This window comes from Megalobrama amblycephala, linkage group LG16 (genome assembly GCF_018812025.1).
Source record: "Megalobrama amblycephala isolate DHTTF-2021 linkage group LG16, ASM1881202v1, whole genome shotgun sequence".
Lineage (NCBI taxonomy): Eukaryota > Metazoa > Chordata > Actinopteri > Cypriniformes > Xenocyprididae > Megalobrama > Megalobrama amblycephala.
Genome location: NC_063059.1, coordinates 21948749 through 21975056, shown reverse-complemented (window position 1 = coordinate 21975056; position 26308 = coordinate 21948749). Strand labels below are relative to the sequence as shown.

General features: G+C 36.6%; 1 protein-coding gene across 1 annotated transcript; it reads left to right on the top strand.

Moving 5' to 3' along the window:
* The first annotated feature begins 1458 nt into the window (after positions 1-1458).
* LOC125249332 (alpha-2-macroglobulin-like) lies at positions 1459-15137 on the top strand. Its single transcript, XM_048161603.1, has 34 exons — positions 1459-1614; positions 1744-1924; positions 2003-2159; positions 2403-2455; positions 2799-2819; positions 5031-5196; positions 5295-5379; positions 5486-5600; positions 5695-5815; positions 6931-7040; positions 7434-7604; positions 7693-7926; positions 8299-8511; positions 8599-8748; positions 8877-9002; positions 9187-9277; positions 9935-10043; positions 10161-10386; positions 10457-10583; positions 10661-10782; positions 10881-10932; positions 11013-11096; positions 11178-11354; positions 11460-11535; positions 11745-11901; positions 13081-13155; positions 13237-13399; positions 13500-13693; positions 13786-13998; positions 14113-14234; positions 14319-14400; positions 14602-14685; positions 14764-14869; positions 14967-15137. Exons 1-34 carry the CDS (start codon positions 1529-1531, stop codon positions 15005-15007), a joined length of 4290 nt encoding a protein of 1429 aa, XP_048017560.1. The 5' UTR covers positions 1459-1528; the 3' UTR covers positions 15008-15137.
* Positions 15138-26308: the final 11171 nt, after the last annotated feature.

Genomic DNA, 26308 nt, shown 5'->3' with positions numbered 1-26308 from the left:
CCTGGACGAAAACCTTCTCCAGAGTGCTCAGGACCTCAGACTGGGCCGAAGGTTTACCTTCCAACAAGACAATGACCCTAAGCACACAGCTAAAATAACGAAGGAGTGGCTTCACAACAACTCTGTTACTGTTTTTGAATGGCCCAGCCAGTGCCCTGACTTAAACCCAATTGAGCATCTCTGGAGAGACCTAAAAATGGCTGTGCACCAACGTTTACCATCCAACCTGACAGAACTGGAGAGGATCTGCAAGGAGGAATGGCAGAGGATCCCCAAATCCAGGTGTGAAAAACTTGTTGCATCTTTCCCAAAAAGACTCATGGCTGTATTAGATGAAAAGGGTGCTTCTACTAAATACTGAGCAGAGGGTCTGAATACTTAGGACCATGTGATATTTCAGTTTTTCTTTTTTAATAAATCTGCAAAAATGTCAACAATTCTGTGTTTTTCTGTCAATATGGGGTGCTGTGTGTACATTAATGAGGGAAAAAAATGAACTTAAATGATTTTAACAAATGGCTGCAATATAACAAAGAGTGAAAAATTTAAGGGGGTCTGAATACTTTCCGTACCCACTGTAATTGTTAACCCCAGGTAAATTATGAGCAGTGCGAAACGTGAAGCAAGATAACCCATTTTTGACTCCATTTTCCCTGGATTTAGAATGACCCTGGGTTAACTATTTCAAGTATGAAAAGTCCTACTGGGACCAGCTGAGCAGTGTTTATTCCATTGCATTATATAGACTCACAGAGAATGACTGGATGTTTTTGTTTATCTGAAGATAGAAAATCATATTCATCGGGGATGGCCTAAGAGTGAGTAAATGATGAGATAATTTCCATTTTTGGGTGAACTATCCCTTTAAGCTGTAAAATTGTTTTTCTGAAAATTGCTTAAAATGCAAATTAAGGATTGTGAGTAAACTTTTCCTGACATTGTCAGCGCAATTTGTAAACAGTTAAGAAACACTGTTTGATTTATAATACAGAATGACCAGTAGCCTCTCTCACACATAAAAGTGGGTGTAAGTTAGCTACTATGTAAACAGTGCCAACAGGTCAGTGACCATGGTTTTTCACTGATTACATGAGCACGATGATGAAACAATATCATTAAAAACTAAATACAGATGCAATCTAATCTTTCTATACTTATAAGCTATGCATTTTATATTGTTTATATTTCACAGTATAAACAAACATGTAGGTATCAGATTAGCATCTGAATCAATGAAAAGTTATTGTGGATGACAACTAGTAGGCTATTTACTACTTATTTTCTATCTTACAGAATTTAAACAATTTGTACTGTGAATGATATCAGGAGGAGGAGTTATGCAATGTCTTATTTAGGACCTTGGCACAATATCTCAAAGCACCAACAAATTTAACTAATGTTTATCAAAAACTTATTAATCATTAATTTTAACACAAATAATTTCTCAATAGCTTGTTTGAGGCAATTGCCCTTTAAATAAAGACACAGTCAAAGTTGTGTTCATAGAGTGTTCTGCATCAGCTTCATCATGGCATTCAATGAGCTTTGTGATTGGAAAGGGCTCCTTTTAGTTTCTTCCCTCTTCCTCTCTGTCCATGGACAAACCTCAGGGCCGTAAGTAACTTTGAATGGTAATCGATCATTGAGAATATAGTGAATGGATTGAGCCACACGTATACTGGTTGAATAAGATGTTTTGCCCTTGAAAAACAAAAGTTGCAGAGCTTTGATATTTCTCGACAGATATTTCATGGTGACGTTTCCTGCAGTGATCGAGTCGGGATCTGAGGCCAAACTCTGTGCAAGTCTTCTCAAGCCCAATGAAAGCCTTGTCATGGACATTTATCTTGTTCATGGTGACCAGAGCACTTTACTGCTGCAGGAGAAAGCTGAGGAAGAGTTTCATCGCTGCTTTAACTTCACGGTTCGTCATCAAGAAATGTGCATTCATGCATAATTGAACTTTCTTGCTTAAGGTTTGATATAACTTGTCTCCCAACAGACACCTCAGGTAGAAGCAGAATCAGTGCAGAAAATGAAGGTAGAACTTCGGGGGAAAAACTTCAAAATGACCGAAGAGAGAAACGTCTTGTTCAAGCGTTACTACCCTTTGACTTTTATCCAGACTGATAAACCCATCTATATTCCAGGACAAACAGGTGAGTTATGTATGTTTGAGATTTAAATGTCCGTGAATAAATACTACGGTTTAATTTGTTTCACACTGTTACTGACATAGTGGTTTTAGGGGATGTCATTAATGAAAGAACATTAGTAATGTCCAGGACACAACAGACAAACAGTTTGGCATTTCTCAGAGCCTCTAATGTTACACTGTAGCTCAGAAATGACAAGTGGAAAGTTTTATAATCTCATGTTATCTCACATTTCTCATTTCACAGTGAATTTCAGAGTTGTCACCCTGGATAAAAAATTCATACCCTTTGATCAGAAGGTTTGTATCCTAAACAAAAGCAACAATTTTTTGTGTAATTATTTTATGTGCACCATACTCCAAATACTTTAAACCATGTGCCCAGTCTTGCTCCTGGAGGGCCACTCTTCTGCAGAGTTTAACTCCAACCCCAATTAAACACACCTGAACCAGCTATAATCAAGATCTTAGGCATACTAGAAACTTCCAGGTAGGAGTGTTGAGGCAAGTTGGAGCTAAACTCTGCAGGACACAGTTTTTACACCTCTGCTTTGAACAATAAATATATTACTTGTACAATAGATTGCATGAATTTTTGTATTGCATTCTGTTACATTATTAATATTTATTCTATTGTTTTTAGTACAGTGCAGTCGTGCTGGAGGTAAGCACAACCCATCTTTTGCATGACATATGCAACATTTGCTTTTAAAATTTCTGTTGTATTTAAATCTATGATTACTGATTGCTTAAAGTCGGCATGAAATGTAAGTTGCGATAGTTTTTTCTCCCCTATTGTGTGGTATATCCATTGAAACACCTTCTCGAACAAGAAAACATGTAGGGCGGGACTTGATTTTGTCCACTGGGAATTGATTGGTCCATTTTGCTATTGCTGTGATCTCATGGTTCACTTGTTGTCCTGCCCTCACGGCAGTAAAGAAAAGAGATGTTTTTGCTGTAAGGTTTTCTGGAAGTAAGGACCCAAAAGCAGACAGATTCTTAAAGAACAATACTGGGTCGAGCCACCTGGCTCCAAGCCAACTGTACAGCAACCAAATACAGACAGCAAGGGAGAGAGGAAAGTCAGACAGGCATGATGGTCATAACCAGGGATGGACAAAATTAACCTTAGAGGTTAACAGTGATGCCAGAGGATAATCCACAAACCAGAACCAGAGACAAGATTAGAGTCAACACTGGGATAAGCAGTCCGAGATTGGTGTGTTCTGCTGAAAAAAAACACAGCACTAACTGGGCAGAGGAGAGAAGATGTGAGCAAAACAAAAAACTAGACTAATGAACTTGATTGACAGACATGACTGAGAAATGAGCACAAAAGTACAAAACATACAAATCGCAATCAGCTGTGGGCTGGAAAGAATGACTAAATTAAGGCTAGAGCGAAGAGAAGGAGAGAACAAACCTGAGTCTTGACAGTTGCAGTAGGAAGCAGAAGTTGTTTTGATTAAATATTACAAAGGCACATAAATGTATATAAAAAAAAGATGTGTATGGATTAGGGCTGTCAAAATAACGCGTTAATTTCGATTAATTAATCTGAGAAAAAATAACGCGTTAAAAAAAAATAACGCAGATTAATCCATTCCGTATTGACCTTTGAACCTGGAGCCGTTCTCGTGCGCGCAAGCTCTCTCTGTCTTCAAAGTAAGCACCGTCTTTGCACTCTCTCTACCTCACACATAATGATCTAAATCAACTGACACAATGCTAAAAGTTCGTAAGACCGAATCCATATTTCACGAGGCGCATTCGGAGAATGTTTTTCCTGAATAACCGCTGGGTGTGAATAGTGCTCAAAAGAACGTCACCTCATCTTCTCTGACAGGGCGCACGTGCAGCTGACATAAACCACACTTTCAGTAAACAAAAAGAAAATCCTATCCAGTGGTGAAGTGTTTTCTGTGTTGAGAAATCTTTTGCGATGTCCTTATAACAGTCACGATTCGCACACAACGCGTCAACGTCCGCTAATGTCCAATTCGCGACCTAAAGACTCATTTGAACAGATTCATTTTAATGAATCATGACAACAACTGATCTGTCCACACGGTCTATAATGAATCATTTACTTGAACAACTCTGAAATGAGAACATTTGCTTACCCCATTTAGCAAGAATGGTTAGTAAAATTAGCCTTAATAATCCACAATATTTTCAAGTTATTTAAATGTCAATGTGTAGTAAATTAGGCCTACCTATAAAATCAGTTAGTTTAGACTGGAGTGAGGTGAAACCAGAACAAAGCAAGTTGTTGTTAGCTAGGTGCATTCAATTGTATATGGTAGAAAATTATATTATTAGTTAATATAACTTCTAAATGCTACTTTTTAATACTTTTCAGGTTTAGCAAAAAAGCATCTTTTCTTACAAAGCTATAAAATCACTTTTTTTTTTCTTTTTCTTTTTTTTGCAAAGAGGGCAAGAAAGAATTACAGTGAGAGTGACGGGTATTTTATTGTCAGTATCAGGCTTGCAGATCACGTGGGTAGTAGGGCACTTTTTACTGTTTGTGTGGATAACCATGTCTGTCACCACCAAAGACCATTGTTGACCCTGGAAAAACCCTGCATTGATTCATTTGAATTGAAATATTTAATACTTTCACAGCAAAAATTACGTATGCGATTAATTTAGATTAATTAATCACAGAGTATGTAATTAATTAGATTAAAAATTTTAATCAATTGACAGCCCTAGTATGGATAAATCATTTAGAATAAATATGGTAATATTCCATAAAAAAATAAGAAATGTCAATTTTGATTTCATGGTGACTTAACATAATGTTCAGTATGTATGTAGTTGACTGTAACTAAACTGTCTGCACTGTGTGTTCTTTGGGATCAAACAGGACAGTCATTATAACAGGATTGGTCAGTGGACAAATATTTCCTCAACAAGGTGGATATTGCAACTCTCTCATGAGTTGAACCCAGAGGCTCGTGAAGGCGTGTACAAGCTGAAGGCTTATATTGGTGAAAGGGCGATCACACATAATTTTGAGGTGAAGAAGTATGGTAAGTTACAATATCACAGAACATTTTTGAGAGTGATTGCAGCATTAATTCTCATTTCAAAAATCTTTTTTAATCGATTCCCTGTATTTGATTTCTAGTTTTACCTAAGTTTGAAGCTACCATGAAAGCTCCAAAAAAAATAAGTTTTAGTGATAGCAAGGTGAATATAGTGCTTTGTGGGAAGTAAGTGAAGGTTTATTTTATTTTATTGCATATGTTAGTATTTTATTATAATATCCTATAATATTGCACTATTTCAAAAGTATAACTCACAGTATGTTCTTCATAGATACACATTTGGGCAACCAGTGGCTGGTAAAGCATGGGTGGAAGTATGCCGGGAACATTTGAAATATATTTCTCGACCTGACCTGATTTCACCATGTTTGGTTGAAACCACTGAGGTATGAGGCTGTGTTATATTGTGTTACTGTACGTTTGTGAACACATTTTCATCAGATACACTTTTTAATGGTTGTGTTTGTGTTCTACAAGCAGATAAGTGAGATGGGCTGTGCCAACTTTACCTTGGACACATCAGTCTTTTTTAACTCTAAAAATGAGAGATTTCTGAAAGAATCTCTTACTGTAAAAGGGAGAGTAACAGAAGAAGGAACAGGTGAGAGATCTAAGCAGAACATGGACAACCACTTGCTAATCCTTTAAAATATTGGTAACACTTATGAGTGTGCTAATATGCATTAACTAATGGACAGATAATCTTAAGGTAATGTATGAAGAACTAAACTAATGTAAACTCATTCATTAATTATTGCTGCATCATAAGCTAATAAAGAGCCTATTTGATTAATAGATTAAGTCATATGTGAATTGCTATTAATGAAATGTCTCTTCATGGATTCATTCCCTATCAATATCTAGTATTAGACTTTTTATTAGTTGCTGATGCAGCAGTCATTAATGAATGACTTAGTTCTTCATGAGTCATACATTAACTCAGGATTATTTGTGTATTAGTTAAAGGGTTAGTTCACCCAAAAATGAAATTTCTGTCATCAATTACTCTCCGTCATGTCGTTCCACACCCGTAAGACCTTATATCATCTTCGGAACACAAATTAAGATATTTTTGATGAAATCCGAGAAGTATATGACTCCTCTAGACAGCAATATAACCACCACTTTCAAGGTCCAAAAGGTACTAAAGACATCGTTAAAACAGTCAACGTGACTACAGTGGTTCAACCTTAATTTTATGAAGCGACGAGAATACTTTCTGTGCGCAAAAACAAAACAAAAATAATGACTTTATTTGACAATCTCTTCTCTTCCCTGTCATTATCCTTGCACAGTTAACGCAGTAAGCACAGTAAAGGCTTCCGTGTTTACGTTCGATTGCCAGCTTAGAGAAGACATTGTTGAATTAAATTGTTATTTTTGTTTTGTTTTTGCACACAAAAAGTATTCTCGTCACTTCATAAAATTAAGGTTGAACCACTGCAGACTGTCTTTAGTACCTTTCTGGACCTTGAAAGTGGTGATTATATTGTTGTCTATAGACGAGTCAGATACCTCTTGGATTTAATTAAAAATATCTTAATTTGTGTTCCGAAGATGAACGAAGGTCTTACGATGTGGAATGACATGAGGGTGAGTAATTAATGAAAGAATTTTAATTTTTGGGTGAACTAACCCTTTAAGCATGAATTAATGCAAATTAGTGCACTCATATTGTAAAGTATTACCATGTTATTAATTTGTTTGTATTTCCAGAAAACACAGTGGAGAAGTCTGAAACAATATCTCTGACATATGAAAGTGGTAAAGCAACGTTTACTGAGCTACCTGAATTTTATGAACATGGGTCAATTATAAAAGGACAGGTATGTTTGAATGCTGTCTATGTTAACTTTTATTAAAGGGATAGTCTGTCATCATTTACTCACCCTTAAGTTGTTCCAAACCTGTATACATTTCTTTGTTCTGCTAAACAATAAGGAAGATATTTTAAAGAAAGTTTGTAACCAGGCCTCTTTGGGGCACCATTCACTTCCATAGTAGGAAAAATACTATGGCAGTCAATGGTGCCTCAGAACTGTTCAGTTACCCACATTCTTCAAAATATCTTCTTTTGTGTTCAACAGAACAAAGAAATTCATACAGGTTTTGAACAACCTGAGGGTGAGTAAATGATGACAGAGTTTTCATTTTTGGGTGAACTATCCCTTTAAATATTAAAATTTAGTCTGATTTTCTGTCTTTTTTCCATTGAACAGATCAAACTTGCACATTTCAATGGAGCACCTCTTCAGAACACAGAAGTTTATCTTTTGGAGGGTAAAAGGTGGACTTCAAAACGGCTCCTAAATCTCACTACAGACAGTGATGGACTAGCCAGTTTCTCTCTTAATACATCTAATCTTTCTAAAAGTGATATTAACTTAATGGTATGATATTCAGTGCTCATCCATCCAGTGTTTGATAATTTAATATCTTTGTTACATGAAAAATAACTGTACATTCTTTGTTAAACAGGCTAGTGCATATCCAGAGTATCAGATTGAACACTTTAAAATAGCTTACATCTCTACTGAAGAAAAAAGGGTTCACCTCCTCCAGCCTGCCACTCCATACACCCCAACACTAAGTGAATTGATTATAGAGAATACTGAGCAACCATTAAAGTGTGACTCTGAGTTTACAGCCACCATCAAGTATTATTTTGTTGGAGAGACAATTGAAGACTTCAAAACGGACATTGTCTATGTGGTGAGAACAGTTTGTGTTCTTATTTCTCTTTCTTTCAGTTCTTGTTCACAGCAGGTGTTTGAATGATTGAAAGAATGTTTCAGGAACATCATACTAACCTTTAAATAACATTCTATTAACATTAAGGAAACTGGACATTTGTATGTTCTTGGAATGTTACAAATCAACGTTCCAAGAATGTTGAATTTTTAATCAAAATTAAGTTGAAAGAACATTTAAGAAGAATCATACCTTTTAAAACACGTTCCTCTAACATCAAGAAAACGAGACATTTTTTTACGTTCCCAGAACCAACACTGAATATTTGGAGAATGTTCTTATAACAAAATTCTGTCAGCTGGGTTATCGATGTTTGTCATCTGTCTGTTTCAGGTCTTGTCCAGAGGAGTGATCGTTCATCATGGATATGAGAAGGTTGAAGTGAAATCTTCTAATGGAGTAGCAAGTGACACAATGTCATTCAAACTGTCTATTAGTGCAGATCTGGCTCCAGTAGTGCAGATTCTGGTGTACTGTGTTCTGCCCAGTGAAAATGTTGTTGTTGGTAGCAAAAATTTCAACACTGAAAAGTGTTTCAAAAACAAGGTATGTATTTTAGCTTTAGAAATGAGCCTCTTTAAACTGTATTACTGACTCAATTCTAAAATAAACCCTATTGACTGTATGTCACAGGTGTCTCTGCAGTTTTCTCCTGCTAAAGCAGTTCCTGGTGAGAAAAACACTCTCCAGCTCTCAGCTCAGCCTGGTTCACTGTGCGGCCTCAGTGCTGTAGATCAGAGCGTCCTGATCCTGAAGTCAGGAGAACGCCTGGATACTGACAAGGTATAGATGTATAGCTCATCAAATGAAAAACTAACTTTAAAATCCATCCACAATACACTGAGACAATAACATTTTACCAACAAGTCTGTAGATTGTTTTTAATCTGAATATAAATGTTACCTTCATAGGTCTTTAAACTGCTGCCAGTACAATCATTATCAGGTTATCCTTATAACGCTGTGGATACACCAGAGTGCCTAGAATTTAGACCTCGCCGAGCTGTGTCACTAGACCATGTTTATGACAGCTTGAAGGTAACAAACTGCTTGTAAAATGGTTAAGTTATTTATAAAGAGGATGAAGGAGTACATAATGAAAATAATTAAAACAAAGATCAAGATTTTTGTAGTAGTATACCATACCCAAGGAATATGGATTTTTTTTATTTTTTTTATTTTAAACATTCAAGCCTCATATTACATTTTATGTGTCTGACAGAATGTGGGATTGAAGATGGCAACAAATTTGATTGTGAGACAACCCCTTTGTCTGAAATACCGAGGAGTTACTTATCACAGAGGCTATTCAAGTATGTTTTTTATTAAATGAGTAATATGATGCATGTTTTTTGTTTGTTTTTGTTACATACAATTGCAGAAAGTGTTTAAAGGCTGGAATACACTACACAACTTTTCAATTCTGAAAAGATTTTAAAACACTAAGCATCATGCACTTGGCGACTTTGTAAATGGGTACAGAGAAATACTGGGAATCATACACTAAACAACTGAGGATCACACACACAACCAGACTTTTGAGTTGTTCCAAACACAACAAACTCACATAAACATGCACCTTGTGGACTAGGAAACGCATGACAATTGACAATGTGTTTGATAGCATACAACTGAATGGAATGAAGCTATAATGAAATATAATGAAATATAATGTGCCCATTATTTGCTAAAAGGGTTTCTGTGAAATCTGTCAACTCAAATCTGCAGTCTGCAACTGAATTTTGGCAACGTGTGTAGAGTATTCCAGCCTTAAATGGAATGTGAAATCATGTGACTGGAAATCAACCTTGTTCTGTTGTTGTAAGTTAACAGTTGACATCTAAAATTGATTCAGATGCATAAACAAACAAAAGCGTTTTGGCCAAGTAAATGCATAAATATACTGATGGGTGAATTCAGTAGAAATCATTTTCACCTGCTGAGAGCACTGTTTATTTGCACAAATTCAGATGAAGGGAGGGACATGATAAAGTATGCAGAAAGAGGGCTTTCATCTCCTGTGGAAACAGTCCGTACCTTTTTCCCAGAAACATGGATCTGGCAACTCAGTGAAGTGGGGTACGTAAATGGCATTAGGACCGCTCATTCAAGGATGCCAAACAGAGTTTGAAAGATGAAACTGAACATTACTAAGATGCTTTCAACTACATTTTACTGTACTGTGTTGCACGACAGGGACTCTGGATCAGTTCAGGTTCCTGTCACGGTTCCTGACACCATCACCTCTTGGGAGACGGAGGCCTTCTGTCTGTCCTCTGAAGGTCTGGGTCTGGCTCCTCCTGCTCAGCTGACAGTTTTCCAGCCCTTCTTCCTGGAGCTCTCTCTGCCTTACTCCATCATCCGTGGGGAGATCTTTGAGCTGAAGGCCACTGTCTTCAACTATCTGTCCAAGTGCATCATGGTGAGATTTCACACTCAGTCTGATCAAATCATATCAAATATGCCACTAATCATGTGTGGTTGATTGACAGGTTAAAGTGACTCCAGCTCCTTCCTCAGACTACACTCTCAAAGCCTCCTCTGATGATCAGTATTCATCCTGTCTATGTGCTAATGGAAGAAAAACCTTTAAATGGATCCTCACTCCTTCTGTTCTTGGTGAGTTTTCCAGTCTGAATCATTGTTTCTCAGTGTTTGAGTCTGTTGTATCTTCACGTACATGTCTTGTGTTGTAGGAGTCTTGAATATTACAGTCAGTGCAGAGGCAGAGGCGTCCCAGACTGTGTGTGACAATGAGATTGTGAGCGTCCCAGAGAGAGGACGCATTGACACGGTCACACGAAGTCTGCTTGTACAGGTCAGCGCACGTCAAAAGTCTTCTAGACATCATTTACCCATGATTCTAATGCTGCTTATATCAGTATGATGAGTTGATGTGATTGTTTTATGCTGCAGGCTGAAGGAACTGAAAAGACAGAGACTCACAGCTGGTTACTGTGTCCAAATGGTTTGTCCACAGACTATATTTAGCATCATAGTGTTACTCAGCTGATCACTGATGTGTGTTTCTGTCTCTCTGGTTCATAGGTGACAGTCTCTCAGAGGAAGTGGCTCTGACTCTTCCTAAAGATGTGATAGAGGGATCAGCCAGATCCACTGTTTCAGTCATTGGTAACATTTACAAATACAAGCAGAAATTAGGAGATTGGGTTTGGATTATAAAATATATTTTAACTTGTGTATGGTTTATAGGAGACATATTGGGTCGGGCACTGAAGAATCTTCACAGATTATTACAGATGCCGTACGGCTGTGGGGAACAAAACATGGCTGTTCTTTCTCCCAATATTTACATTCTGCAGTATCTGGAGAACACGGAGCAGCTCACCTCAGCCATCCGAGAGAGAGCCACCGGCTTCCTGAAGAGCGGTGAGAAACATAAATCATGCCAAGAAAATACTGAGACGTTTAGTAGTTATTCAGACACATTTGGTCAACTCAAATGAATATCTTAATCATTGTCAAACTCAACAGGATACCAGAGACAACTGAACTACAGGCATAACAGTGGAGCATACAGCACATTTGGTTACGGACAAGGGAATACTTGGTAAAACTTTTTTATCAAAGAAAATATTAAAAGTTAATATACAAGAATAAACCTAGCCAGATTGTGCAAAATATTGGATATTATATCTATAAGAGAATATTAGAAAATTAATAGTTTGCCTGTTTTCTGCATTCTTTTTAATTCAGTTAATTTCTGGAGTTAAAGTACTGCTACAGCTAATGACATTGTGTTTATTACCACACCACCAGGTTGACTGCTTTTGTCCTGAGGTCTTTTGGCAGAGCACAGAAATACATATTTATTGATCCACAAATTATTCAGAGTGCAAAGAACTGGTTAATAAACAGACGGGATTCAGACGGCTGTTTTCTCCAACAGGGAAGACTGTTCAACAACAGAATGAAGGTATTTCGTTTGTTTCCAGTAGTCATCAGGGGCTGTATTCACAAAACATTTTGTCTTACCATTAAGAGTTCTCCTAAATACCAGTAAAAGTTCTTAGGTAAGAGTCAACTTTTGCTAAGGAATAGAGAGAAGAGAGTCATCTGCCTGGTTCAGACTACATGATTTTAGCCCTATTTTGCTATGCATGATGTCAACACACTTACAAACTATGCTCACAGTGATTGGCTGATAGAGGAGGGGTCTCTGTCAGTGATTTAGTCATAAAAATATTGTAGAACTAGGTATCATGTTGCCATATTCAAATAAAGGTTTTAAAATTAAGGTTAAGTGTCACTAATTAAACAATTATTATGTTCAGCTTATTGTCAGACTCTTACAAGTCTGTGTCTCAAGAGATTGCAGAATTCAAGCAACAAAAGATGTTTTATAAACAAAGTTCAGGAGGAGCATGTTCAAATGGTATATATATATATATATATATATATATATATATATATATATTTTTTTTTTTTTTTTCTTTTTTTTCTTATTTATTTATTTTTTTTTTTTTACTAAAGATTTATTTTCGCCATTTTTGCCTTTTTATTATGGTAGGGCAGTGAGGAGACCAAGTGGTAGCAGGAAAGAGGGAGACAAGATCAGGAAAGGTCCACAAACTTGAACTTGGGTCACCCTAGCTGCCCACAAGGCTATTAGCATAGATGATGGGACATTATTTTAAATTTGACTGCAGTGTTTTTTTCTCCATCATTCAGTGCATTTTTCCTGTACATAAATGAAACTTTATGTTATGTAATCGCATATTAAAATCTATAATATTTATTGCATTTATGAGGAGGAGGCTCAGCACCCAAGGCTCTGTCTTTTGGGGAATTGATGAGTCGGATTGCTGGAAACAGCCATTTTAGGATTGTTTGTGATTTGGTCTTAGTGACTTAGGAGTCATCTTGACTACCCCTTACTTTTCACAGATTTAGGAGCTAATTTTATCACTAAAATGATTTGTGAAATACTCTTAGAGCAAAAATTTAGGAGTCCTAAAATTAGGACTTAAAATTAGTTTTTCCTAAATCGACAAGTTAGAAGCTACTTTTAGCCTTAAGATGTTTTGTGACTACGACCCCCAGTCTGAGAATGAATTGAATATTTGTCTTTATTTCTGTTTCTCATATATTCCAGGGTGGAGTGAATGATAATGTGACCATGACTGCCTACATTACTGCATCATTGCTTGAACTGGAAACTCCAGTCACTGTAAGTTCATCTACAGGAAACACAATATAAACTCATAGAAAAATGACACTCACAGCGTCTGTTTCTCTGTTTTTGTCACAGGATCCTGTCGTCAGTAAAGGTTTGTCATGCTTGAGGTCTGTCATTGAGGATGTCAAAAACATTTACACCACTGCTCTGCTCACCTACACTTTCAGTCTGGCTAGAGACACGGACACTCGACAGCAGCTTTTCAAGAAACTGGAGGATGTTGTTATTTCAGACGGTAAGAGGTTTGTTTCTGATGACTTTCTGTCATCATTTATGACAGTACTATTGTTTTTTGTCATGCTCATTGAGTTACTCATGTGTCTTTTGTCATTAAGGGTCTCTTCTCCACTGGTCTCAGTCTGCATCTGCTGATGACTCTGATTCTCTGGCAGTGGAGATCAGCTCATATGTGCTGCTAGCTGTTCTCACTGCAGATTCAGTCACTTCAGCTGATCTGGGCTATGCTAACAGGATTGTCAGCTGGCTTGTGAAGCAGCAGAATGCCTATGGAGGATTCTCCTCCACACAGGTTACTCAAACTACTCTAATAAAACACACTATTGTTGAATGTGCTGGTGTGAATGAGTAAAAGTGACATTACTGAACTCATTTATTTCCCAGGACACAGTGGTGGCTCTTCAGGCTCTGTCTTTGTACGCCACCAAAGTGTTCAGCTCTGATGGCTCCAGCACAGTGACTGTACAGTCAGCAGGAGACTCTCACCACTTTGAGGTCAATCAGGACAACAAGTTACTGTACCAGGAGAAGCAGCTGCAGAACGTTCCAGCCAAATACAGCATTGAAGTGAAGGGCTCGACCTGTGTGTCTGTGCAGGTCTGTAGTGTGTTCAGCTTCATTTACTCACACTCACTTTCCTCTTGGCATTTTATGGTTATTCTGCTTTGAAACGGTTTATTAATTTATTTTTGTTTGTGTTGATTCTCTCAGATGGCTCAGTTCTACAACATTCCCACTCCTACTGGAGCTAAAACATTGAGTATTGAAGCTAAGATTGAGGGAGATTGTAAGAAAACCTCTGGACAATACCTATTGTTAAACTTCACTGTGAAGTAAGAACAATAACTTTATGCTATAAGACATGGTTTTGGTTATTGCTTTAGTTCAGTCAGTTCATATTTATTTTTTGTTTTCAGATATGATGGTCCACAGGCAAGAACTAACATGGTCATTGTGGATATTAAACTCTTGTCAGGATTCACAGCTGATACATCAATGGTGCGTTTGACTATGTGAAGTGATTCATTATTAGATTTACTGTACTGTCGCTGTGAATCTACTGTAAGATGGTGCAGCTATGGCCGATATTGTCCTGCTCACGTCTTGATGAACAGCATGATAGCTTACAGAGAATAGCTCTCCTGTTAGGGATGTAACAAATCATACATTTATTTCTAAAATAAATCACTTTTCCCACAGCTTAAACCTAAAAGCACTTCAAGCGAATCACTTGTGGAACGGGTCGATTCTAAAGATGATCATGTCATCATGTATTTGAAAGAGGTGGGAGAACAGCAACATTCATATGATAAGATGCAGTAATTCATTTACATTTTTTATTCACTGTTTATCCTCCTGCAGGTTCCAAAAAATATTGCAGTCAATCACCAGTTACAATTAAAACAGATTCTTCCAGTGAAGAATCTCAAGCCAGCTGTGATTAAAGTGTATGATTACTACCAAACAAGTAAGATTTGATGTGCCATTTTTCTTTGATTTTATTATGTGATTCAAAAGTATCAGTTGGCATTAAGCTAATTTCTTGGTATCAATATTTTCCTCAGGTGATCTGGTGGAGACTGAGTATTCATCTCACTGTGAATGAAGTGTCGTGCTTCAGTTCTGCAGCTTGGATAGATGTGTTTGAATGCTGACTAAATGTTTTTATTCAGTGTTTATATCTTTTCCTGGGCAAATTAGTCTTTGTTTTATTAAACCCAAACAACCTGAAAACACTTTGGTGAGCTTACTGTATTTTTGTTCTTGATTTGTAGTTGCTTACATACTATGGCAATATTTTAGTGTCAGATTAAATATTTTTTGCACTCAACTATCACAGCTTTCCTTGCTTAGCCAAAGGGGAAAGGATATCAGACTCCAATACTGGATGACAAATTGCCTTTTAAATCTCATACACTAGATGGTTGAGTACATGTTGCATAGTATATGTGCATAGTGTATAGTATGTCATTTGGGACACAGCTACTGACACGAGAATGATTTTCAATATGTTGTAATGCTGCAAAGAGAGGATGCATTTACAAGAACGCTTTTAAGATCCATGTATTCAACTAGGAACCTCTGGAAGTGAGTGAAGGTACTGCAGAAATCTGTTTAAAAGGATATATAAAACAGAAATGTCCTTTTTTTTTCACATGTCTAACTACTTGAAAGAACATGCATGATCTTAATGATTAAGCATTATATAATTAAATAATGTTAGTCAATGCTCTTAAAGATCCATTTATAGATTAACACTCAAAATATCCCTATTATCTGACATGCATACAGATACCACTGAATTAGGTTTCCTGAAATATAATAAATGTGAATCTTAGTTATTTTTGTATTCAAATATTTAATGCACTTAATGCTCTGTGTGGCAGTTGGAGTAAATGGGAGAAGTGAAAAAGGGCTAGAATCACTACCAGGGATTGCCCTTCATGGTAAAATACAGGCTCACAGGTTAGTTAAGGCCGAGTCAGATACAAGACAAGGTGGTGTCAATTTCAACAATGATCTTTATTTGAGATAATAGAAAAGAAAAAAAAAAATATCGAAGAAACCCAGCAGTCACATGTGTACACTCACACCACACTGTGAGCACTGCATTCAGGCTAAAGACCCACCACAGCAATGAGAGACGCTGGTCATATACAGCGGACCGCCCCAAAGCTGAAGGGGAAAAACAAAAACTGTTTTAAAAACACAGTAAAACACGCACAGTTTCAACCAGTATGCAAGTTCGCCAGGTCAATCCTACCAAACTAGTCAAGGGGCCGCGTCCGGTCACCAAAATAACCAATCGGTTGTCAGTTCGGAAACAGTAGCCAGCAGTATAGAGTGCCCCAGGGATGACGCGTTTTTGTAGGCCAACCCGGAAGTTAGCGGCGCACGGGTTCCCTCGGTTGAAAGCCTATGCATTTTCCCCATAGACTTTTGGAAAATCGCAGAAAATAAGCTCTGTGTTTAACAAAGGGTTATGACACTTACACGTTTTGTCTATCAAGATAATCTTTACAAGTTAACAACATTTATAGATTTTGAAGCCTAAATAAAGTAAGTCGTCAGATATAAAAGGCTAACAGTAGGCTATAAACGGACTACAGCACACCATGGTCGCGGATCAATGTCGTCACCACCAAGCTTCCTCAAACTTTATTTAGAAAACAACTTTATTTCAAAACATGCTCGCTGATTTTTTCCTCTCAGTGGACGTTGTCAATACACGATCCGTTCCACCTGCACGATCCGTTTCACGCATGCGCGTAATTACGTAGTAGAAAACGTCACGGTTTTCCTACACTATCGGTACCTTATGGAACGCGAACGGGGCCAAATGTCTTTAAACGAAACGCGTGACTTTTGACCGTGTCAACACCTATGGTCAACACGCACTGTTTGTTTGCGTTAACGCGGCAATTTTTTACGTGTTTCTTTTGTATGTGTAGACATGCACATTTTATGGCAAGCTGTTTTAACATTTAACAGCTAGACTGGATATGTGTTGCGGATATCTGTATTTCAGTTTTGCCTCGTCAAGAAGAACATTTCGGATATCCGCAACTACATTCTTCCTATCCATAATTGTCATTTCAGATATCCACAAAGACATTCTTCCTAGGACAAATGACATCACTTTTGCCATTCATTTGTATGGGGTTTATCATTACAGATATCTACAATTCAGTTGCAGATATCCACTATGTGAATTACGGATATCTGTAACTGAATTGTAGATCTGTAATTCCAGTTTGAGATATCTACAGTTTGATTCTGACTAGTCACAACTCCAGTTCAAGGTATCTTTAATTCAACTCAATTCAAGATATCTACATGTTCCTTTTCAGATATCTCAAATTAAGTTTTGACTAGGCGAAATGACGTTGTAGATATCTGTAACCGGAATTATGACTAGTCAAAATGGCGTTGTAGATATCTCAAACTGGAGTTAGGGATAGTCATAATTTAATTGTAGATATCTATTATCAAGTTATGGATATCTTGAAATGAATTTTGATTAGAGATATCTGAAATTTGAGATATCTGTAACTTCATTCCGCCTAGTCAAAATGTAATTGCAGATATCTCGAATTAGAGTTTTGACTAGGCGAAATGACGTTGCAGATATCTTTATGCAAATTAGGCCGGCACTTTTAGGCGGGAGCAGAGCGTGTTGTTGTTCTAATCATTCAAATCGCACCTGTTAACTCGTAATTAGCACTGATTGGCACCATGCCATCACTAGTCATAATGACGTTTGAGATATCTTTAACCTTCATTCTGCCTAGGCAAAACTGAATTACAGATATCTGCAATTGTCATTTAAGATGTGTGACGAGTTGAATGTCATTTTCAATGACCTCATTGCAGATATCTGTAATTCAGTTTTGCCTAGTCAAAACTATGGCAATCCGTTTTAACATTTAAAAGTTAAGTTCGACTATCCGGAATTAACGTTGTAGATATCACCGACGTCTTTCTGACTAGTCGTAATTACATTTTGGATAGTCGGAACTGTCATTCGAGATATCCGTAACGTAATTGTGACTAGTCGAAACGACAGATAGAGATATCTGCAATGCAGTTTTGACTAGGCAAAACTGAATTACAGATATCTGCAATGACGTCATTGAAAACGACATTCAACTCATCACACATCTTAAATGACAGTTGCAGATATCCGTAATTCAGTTTTGCCTAGGCAGAATGAAGGTTAAAGATATCTCAAACGTCATTATGACTAGTGATTATGGCATGGTGCCAATCAGTGCTAATTACGAGTTAACAGGCGCGATTTGAACGATTAGAACAACAACACGCTCTGCTCCCGCCTAAACGTGCCAGCCTCATTTGCATAAAGATATCTGCAACGTCATTTCGCCTAGTCAAAACTCTAATTCGAGATATCTGCAATTACATTTTGACTAGGCGGAACGAAAGTTACAGATATCTCAAATTTCAGATATCTCTAATCAAAATTCATTTCAAGATATCCATAACTTGATAATAGATATCTACAATTAAATTATGACTATCCCTAACTCCAGTTTGAGATATCTACAACTCCATTTTGACTAGTCGTAACTCCGGTTACAGATATCTACAACGTCATTTCGCCTAGTCAAAACTTAATTTGAGATATCTGAAAAGGAACATGTAGATATCTTGAATTGAGTTGAATTAAAGATATCTTGAACTGGAGTTGTGACTAGTCAGAATCAAATTGTAGATATCTCAAACTGGAATTACAGATATCTACAATTCAGTTACAGATATCCGTAATTCACATAGTGGATATCTGCAACTGAATTGTAGATATCTGTAATGATAAACCCCATACAAATGAATGGCAAAAGTGACGTCATTTGTCCTAGGAAGAATGTCTTTGTGGATATCTGAAATGACAATTACGGATAGGAAGAATGTAGTTGCGGACATCCGAAATGTTCTTTTCGACGAGGCAAAACTGAAATACAGATATCCGCAACGCATATCCAGTCTAGCTGTTAAATGTTAAAACGGCTTGCCATATAAAACTGCATTACAGATATCTCTATCTGTCGTTTCGACTAGTCACAATTATGTTACAGATATCTCGAATGACAATTCCAACTATCCAAAATGTAATTACGACTAGTCAGAAAGACGTCGGTGATATCTACAACGTTAATTCCGGATAGTCGAACTTAACTTTTAAATGTTAAAACGGCTTTCCATATGCGGCTGGATCCCAGCTAACACAGTTACGTTGTGACGACGTAACTGGACCGGACCATATTCGTTGTAGCGACGTACCAAATAACGTTCTAGGGACGTAACTTTGTGATTCCCATATTCGTCGTGGCGACGTTATAGTGGTACGTCTCTGTAACGTGAGGAGTACGTCTCAACGACCAAACTGGCACGTTGTAAAAACGTAACTGGATCGGCTCATATTAGTCGCAGCGACGTTCCAAATAACGTTCTAGGGACGTAACTTTGTGATTCCCATATTCGTCGTAGCGACGTTGTGGCGGTATGTCGCTGGAACGTGACAGTAACGTCTCAACGACCAAACTGGCACGTTGTGAAAACGTAACCGGATCGGCTCATATTAGTTGCAACGACGTCCCGAATAACGTTCCAGCGACGTAACTTTGTGATTCCCATATTTGTTGTGGCGACGTTTTAGTGGTACGTTGCTGGAACGTGACAGGTACGTCCTAAAGACCAAAATACCACCTCGACCTTTATCTTAAAATCTGCTTCTCACCTTTACTCCGGGGAATGTAAATGTGCACCGTCCATAACCTTGAAATCAATGCAGAACTGATAAACACTTCATTCTCTGCTATAAAACCTTATAAATTCTAATTGTTATAGGGAATTGTATTGCTTTGGTTAATACATTTGCAGATCAAAATATGCAGTGGAAACCAATAGAAACCCTCATTAAATTCTGATAGAAAATGGCTAGAAACACTCTGTATCCATGAAATCCTCAGCATTGTTATTTTGTACAATTACTAAGCCAATACATTTGAATATTACCATGTAACCATGTTTTAACCATGTAAAGTGTTAACACATGAATTCATAAATTGAACACATTCGTAGATCAAACAATACAATCAATAAATAAATGTAACCAGTGATTAATATGTTTTATTCTTTTAATTGACAAAGTGTTTTATCATTAGATGGGTATAGTTAAATAATGATTTTATCAATTATATTTATAGATACTCTTATGATTACTACTATCCATAATTTGGCACAAAAATGACAGATATGAAAAAGATTCAGCAGATATTTTATTACTTTATTTGCAAAAAATATATTTTAAACCATTTCCTAAGTGTCCTGTATGAGGCAGCTGCTACAAATATACTGAGGTAATGTGCTTTAATACTGCTTTACTGCCAGACAATATCACAGTTACCAAAGATATACAGTCCTTGAGCTTCTCAAAAGCTAAAAAAAATCCAGAAGATGACATTCATAAAGAGTAAGATATGTATAAAGAACAATATAGAGATTTTTAGCATTTCTTCAAATAATAGTTTGGCCCACCCAAAAATGCATGTACAGTTTTTGTTCAAGAAAATGAACATGTGGACTTTGAGGAAGAATTTGAGATCTCTCATTACTGTGTCCTCAGCTGTGTATAACACTCTTTCCAACAGTGTTGTAGAGGTAGATGATGGAGAGCTGTGAGAGAAGAGGAAGAGGGTCTTTCTCAGGTTCTTCTGAGGCAAGGATAGGAGGATGGTCTCTATATATTCACTTTGGATTTTTGCAAACTGGAAGCTAAAAAAAAATATATTATAGTAGTTATTGTAGTCAGGTTTATTGTTTGTTAGAAAGGTATGAGGAAAGCATGTTTAACTTACATGTTCCTCCTCTTCTTCATCCTGAGCTGCACTGTCACCTCGGTCACCACTGCCATCATCATCCTCCTCTGGCAGCTGAAAGGTTGAATTACATTGTTAGAAGTTGCATTTTTACTTTTGAAAGCAGTCTCTTCTACTTACCAAGGCAGCATTTGATGAAAAAATACAGTAAAATAATAATATTGTGAAGTAGTTTTACTTTAATATTCTAAAATAGTTTTACTATTAACTGTTTTCTATTTTAATCTATTTTTAAAAGTAAGTTATTCCTGTGATTAAAGTTAAATTTTCAGCACCATTACTCCAGTCTTCAGTGTCACATGATCCTTCAGAAATAATTCTAATATGATGATTTGATGCTCAAGAACACAAAAATATGAAGCAGCACATTTAAAAAGAAATGTCCGAACATCAATTCAGCATATTAGAATGATCAAAGATCAAGTGGCACTGAAGACTAGAAAAATGATGCCGAAAATTTTCCATCAAAGGAATAAATTTAATTTTGCAGCATCTTCCAAATCTCAATATCTTTGATTGGCAGTGTACATTATTAAATTTAGATAATAAACAGTGCACAAATTCTCAAAGAACTTACATTTTAACAATTACTTCAAGCTGGGGACACACTGAACGACTAGAAGAAACATTCTAAGACTGAAATCAACACACTTAAAAACTGTTTCCTTCGACTGAAGTGGATTTAAATACTTACATATTATAAACAGACTGAACGCAACTGGCTCTGACTCGACGTGTTTGGGCAAGATCAGTTAATTAGTTTATTTATAATCGGCCTTACAGTCGTTAAGTGTGTCCCTGGCTTTAGTCGTTGTTGCAGTCTCCTCAAAAATACATCTTTCTGTACACGAAAGTAAGAAAAGAAAAAAATATTTTAAGAAAAAATACAGTAAGGGCATATTTCATGTAGCCTAAATGAATTGTGATTATGACGGTTTTTTTTTTTTAATTTTTGATAGTATTTTGAAATCATTAAAATATCATGTATATATTGTGAGTTACAACATTATTTGGTTTTTATCATGACATGTCGTTCCAAACCTGTTAAGACTTTCGTTCATCTTCAAAACACAAATAAAGATAATTTAATGAAATCTGAAAGCTTTCTGTCCCTCCATTGACAGTCTACACAACTGCCACTTTGATGTTTAAAACAAAAGTTCATACAGATCGTAAATCTAATCTAATGAATATTGAGAGGTTTAGTCCAAATTTTCTGAATAAACTCGATCACTTTATATAATGAACAAATTTAATACACTAGTGAATATACAAACAAGTACAGTTGAGCTTCCATTTATGTTCGCTAATTAATGTTTATATGTGAATAAAAGTCTAAACTCAAACTGTATATTGCATTAAGCGAACAAGTCTCTTTGAAGTTCATGTTCAAACTTGGACTAAACTGCTCCATTCATATGGATCACTTTTACAATCTCTTTATGAACTTTTTGAAGTATCAAAGTGTTAGTTGCATGGTCTGTAAATTGAGGGAGATAACTCTCAGATTTCATTAAAATATCTTCACTTATGTTTCGAAGATGAACAACACATTCTTGCATGTTCGGAATGACATAAGGGTGAGTCATTTTTTTTTTTTTCATTTTTGTGTGAACTAACCCTTTAGGCAGGCGTACACTTTGTAAGTTCAAACACTCAGTAGTTTGTGAGCCCTTGCATACAAGTTAGTTAACCCGATAATCATGTCAAAGCAGTTGGTACACTGCACGACTGCACTACACAGCTTTTCTTTGTTTTAAAAACAGACTTAACATTTATCTATTATGGATCCTAAGGTAACGCTTTAGATTACAGCCCGGAAAGTACTGCGTAATTACAACGAATTTACAGCATAACTTTCAATAATTATAGTGTAACTATACAGTAGCCTAAGTATGTGTAAGTATAGGGGAACAATATGTAAAGTATCGGGAATAAAGGGGTAACAACCAGGAAAATAACAAATTATTTATACTGTAAATATTTTATAACTAAGGGGTACGTATGACATATAACTAAGGGGTAAGTATGACATCACGGGCCGTAAATTAAAGTGGAGCTTGTTACCCTCTTATTTCATGTAGTTACAGGGTAAATATGACATTACGGGCCGTAAATTAAAGTGGAGCTTGTTACCCTCTTATTTCATGTAGTTACAGGGTAAGTAATTAATAAAATGCAAACAATCTGATATCACTGACTCCGAAACCTTTATTTGAAAAACAACCGATGGGTTTGGAGTTGAGGATTCCTTCTATCTCTATGAAGACCGTTCTCAGCACTTCTTCTGTAACAGTCTGGACACCCATGGTGACATGCAGTGCAGCCTTTAAAGAACGAATTTCTCACTCCCAACATCCACCGAAATGAGGTGAACTGGGTGGATTAAAGATGAATCTGATCTGTTGGCTGGCGAGTTGGGATTGGAGCTCAGGGTGAAGGGCGCTAAATGACTCTTTTAGTTCCCTCTCTCCTCCTTTAAAGTTTGTACCTTGGTCTGCAAGCAGCTCAGAAACCTTTATTTGAAAAACAACTTCATTAAAAACAGGTCTACAACACTTATTATTAATTTTTTTAAATCAACTTTTCATGTCAAACTCTACTTTCCTGACAGAAAGTAACAAGTTTTGTCCGTTTTTTGGTTGTTGTTGTTTCTCGCTTGGCTTCCTCCTGCTCTTGTTTCTCACCTGATGAATCTTAAGAAGGAATCTCATTGCTGTTCTGTATTATAAGAAAATACAGTACACCCCGAAATTTCTCATGGTTTAGGCTATTCATCTTTTCGCTTCTGACCAACTGTCACCAGCGCCTGCATGAGAGTCGACTTTGCGTTTGATGAAGCATATTAATGAGCAACGTGAAGCTTTCATGACGTTCTCGCGGGAGATTCATGTGAAACCCGCGTGAGAACTGCCGTCTGTTATTCTGTCTTGTTTGTTTCTCATTCTCATTATCTGTTATTCTGTGTATTTTGTTGTGAGCATTACTAAAAAAAAAAAAAAAATAAAAAAAAAAAAAAAAAAAAAAATGACGGCATCCAACATCTGCGTGAGTTTCTCGGCACACTTACGTCACACTTCAAGTTACGTCAAGCATGAACTCTCAACCCTCGCATGCACGCGCAGGAGACAGCTGGTCGAATGTTTTAAAAATATTCAAATATTTGGTATTTTTCTTACAAATACATATCGTTTCACTTCAGAAGACATCGATTCATCCATTAGGGTCGTATGGATTACTGTAGTTATTGCTGTATGTGCTGTTTGATGCTTCGACTTTTAGGAACATGTGAGCTTGCATTATAAAGCATTCCCAGATGATTTATTTTTTGTCCTAAAATCCTTTTTGTGTTCATCTTAAGAAGGAAAGTCGTATACATCTCAGATGGCATAAGGATAAAAGATGAGTAAACGGTGAGCACATTTCCGGGTGTACTGTATTTTCTTATAATACAGAATAGCAAATGGGATTCCCTCTTAAGATTCATCAGTGGAAAGAAAGAAAAAGAGGAACAAGAGGAGGAGGAGGAAGCCAAGCAAGAGAAACAAATAAGAAGTGTTGCAACTTTAAATCTGTTTTGAAATAAGTTGTTTTTCAAATAAAGTTTTCCAAGTGATATGACTGTTTGAGTTTTATTTATTTATTTATTTATTTATTATTAATTACTTACCCTGTAACTACATGAAATAAGAGGGTAACAAGCTCCACTTTAATTTACGGCCCGTAATGTCGTACTTACCCTGTAACTACATGAAATAAGAGAGTAACAAGCTCCACTTTAATTTACGGCCCGTAATGTCGTATTTACCCTGTAACTACATGAAATAAGAGGGTAACAAGCTCCACTTTAATTTACGGCCCGTAATGTCGTACTTACCCTGTAACTACATGAAATAAGAGGGTAACAAGCTCCACTTTAATTTACGGCCCGTAATGTCGTACTTACCCTGTAACTACATGAAATAAGAGAGTAACAAGCTCCACTTTAATTTACGGCCTGTAATGTCATATTTACCCTGTAACTACATGAAACAAGAGGGTAACAAGCTCCACTTTAATTTACGGCCCGTAATGTCATACTTACCCCTTAGTTATATGTCATACATACCCCTTAGTTATAAAATATTTACAGTATAAATAATTTGTTATTTTCCTGGTTGTTACCCCTTTATTCCCAATACTTTACATATTGTTCCCCTATACTTACACATACTTACTGTATAGTTACACTATAATTATTGAAAGTTACGCTGTAAATTTCGTGTAATTACGCAGTACTTTCCGGGCTGTAATCTAAAGCGTTACCGATCCTAATTAGGAGACGATGAGCACATTAAGCTTTGTGCCATGCTGTTTATATTTATCAAGCAGTAAAAATGCCCCTTTCAACGCCCAAAACAAGAAGCTTGCGGTTGAGATGATGAGAGGAAGGAGATTTTGGATTGTATTTGATAGTCGAATTGATTCGAACAGTTTTAATCAAACAGATTTTAAAAAAGCTTTAATCATGCCCTTTCAATCCGAATGAAATGTCAATTGGACCCGGCCAATTCATTTCAACTAAAGTGGTTACATGTGACTTTTTATTCCATCTGTGCTACTAGTCTGATTAAAGTCTGATTATTAGAGCCCATGTAAACACAGCTAATGTTGCTGCTATAGCTTCAGATTTAAAAAAGTTATAGGGTTGCCAAGCAGCCTATGTGATGTGATTGTGTATCATTTGGGACTATACAATAGCTGCATTTACATGGACCCTAATAATTAATTTGTAATCGGACTAGTTGCACAGTCGAATTAAAGGGATAGTTCACCAAAAAAATGAAAATTCTATCATCATTTACTCACACTCAGCTTGTTCCAAAGCTGTATACATTTCTTCTGTTAAAAACCACCATTGACTTCCATAGTTTTTTTTTTTTCTACTATAGAAGTCAATGTTGGCCCAAAGCAGCCTGGTAACAAACTTTCTTTAAAATATTTTATATAGCTTTGGAACAAGCTGAGTGTGAGTAAATGATGATAGAATTTTCATCTGTGCTCCGATGTAATAAATTTGCCAAATCAGATTTTAAAATTTCATTCTGATTGTAAGGGGTGATTTAAACCTTTTCTAATCTGTTCGATAGGACATGTAAACACTTGATCAGATTAAAAACTGAAATTTGAAAGTGTAAAGCATGTGTAACCATTGTTGTTGAATGAATGCAGTGTAATAAATGACGGTTGTCATAAAATTTCAAAATGCTTCTGTTTAGTTTTGAGCATTTTTACTGCTTGATAAATATAAGCAGCACGGCACATAGCTTCATGTTCTCTGCGTCTCCTTATCAGGACCTGGAATGATAAATATAAAGTCTGCTTTTTGAAACAGAAAAGAAGCAATAACAGGATGATGGTTAATATGCACCAACAGTGGGAAAGTCTGTAATTTTGGACAGACTGAAAAATCTTGTGATTCTTTATCTAATTGCTAGTCCGGGTTCGGTTGAAGGCTACAGTTTGTCCGG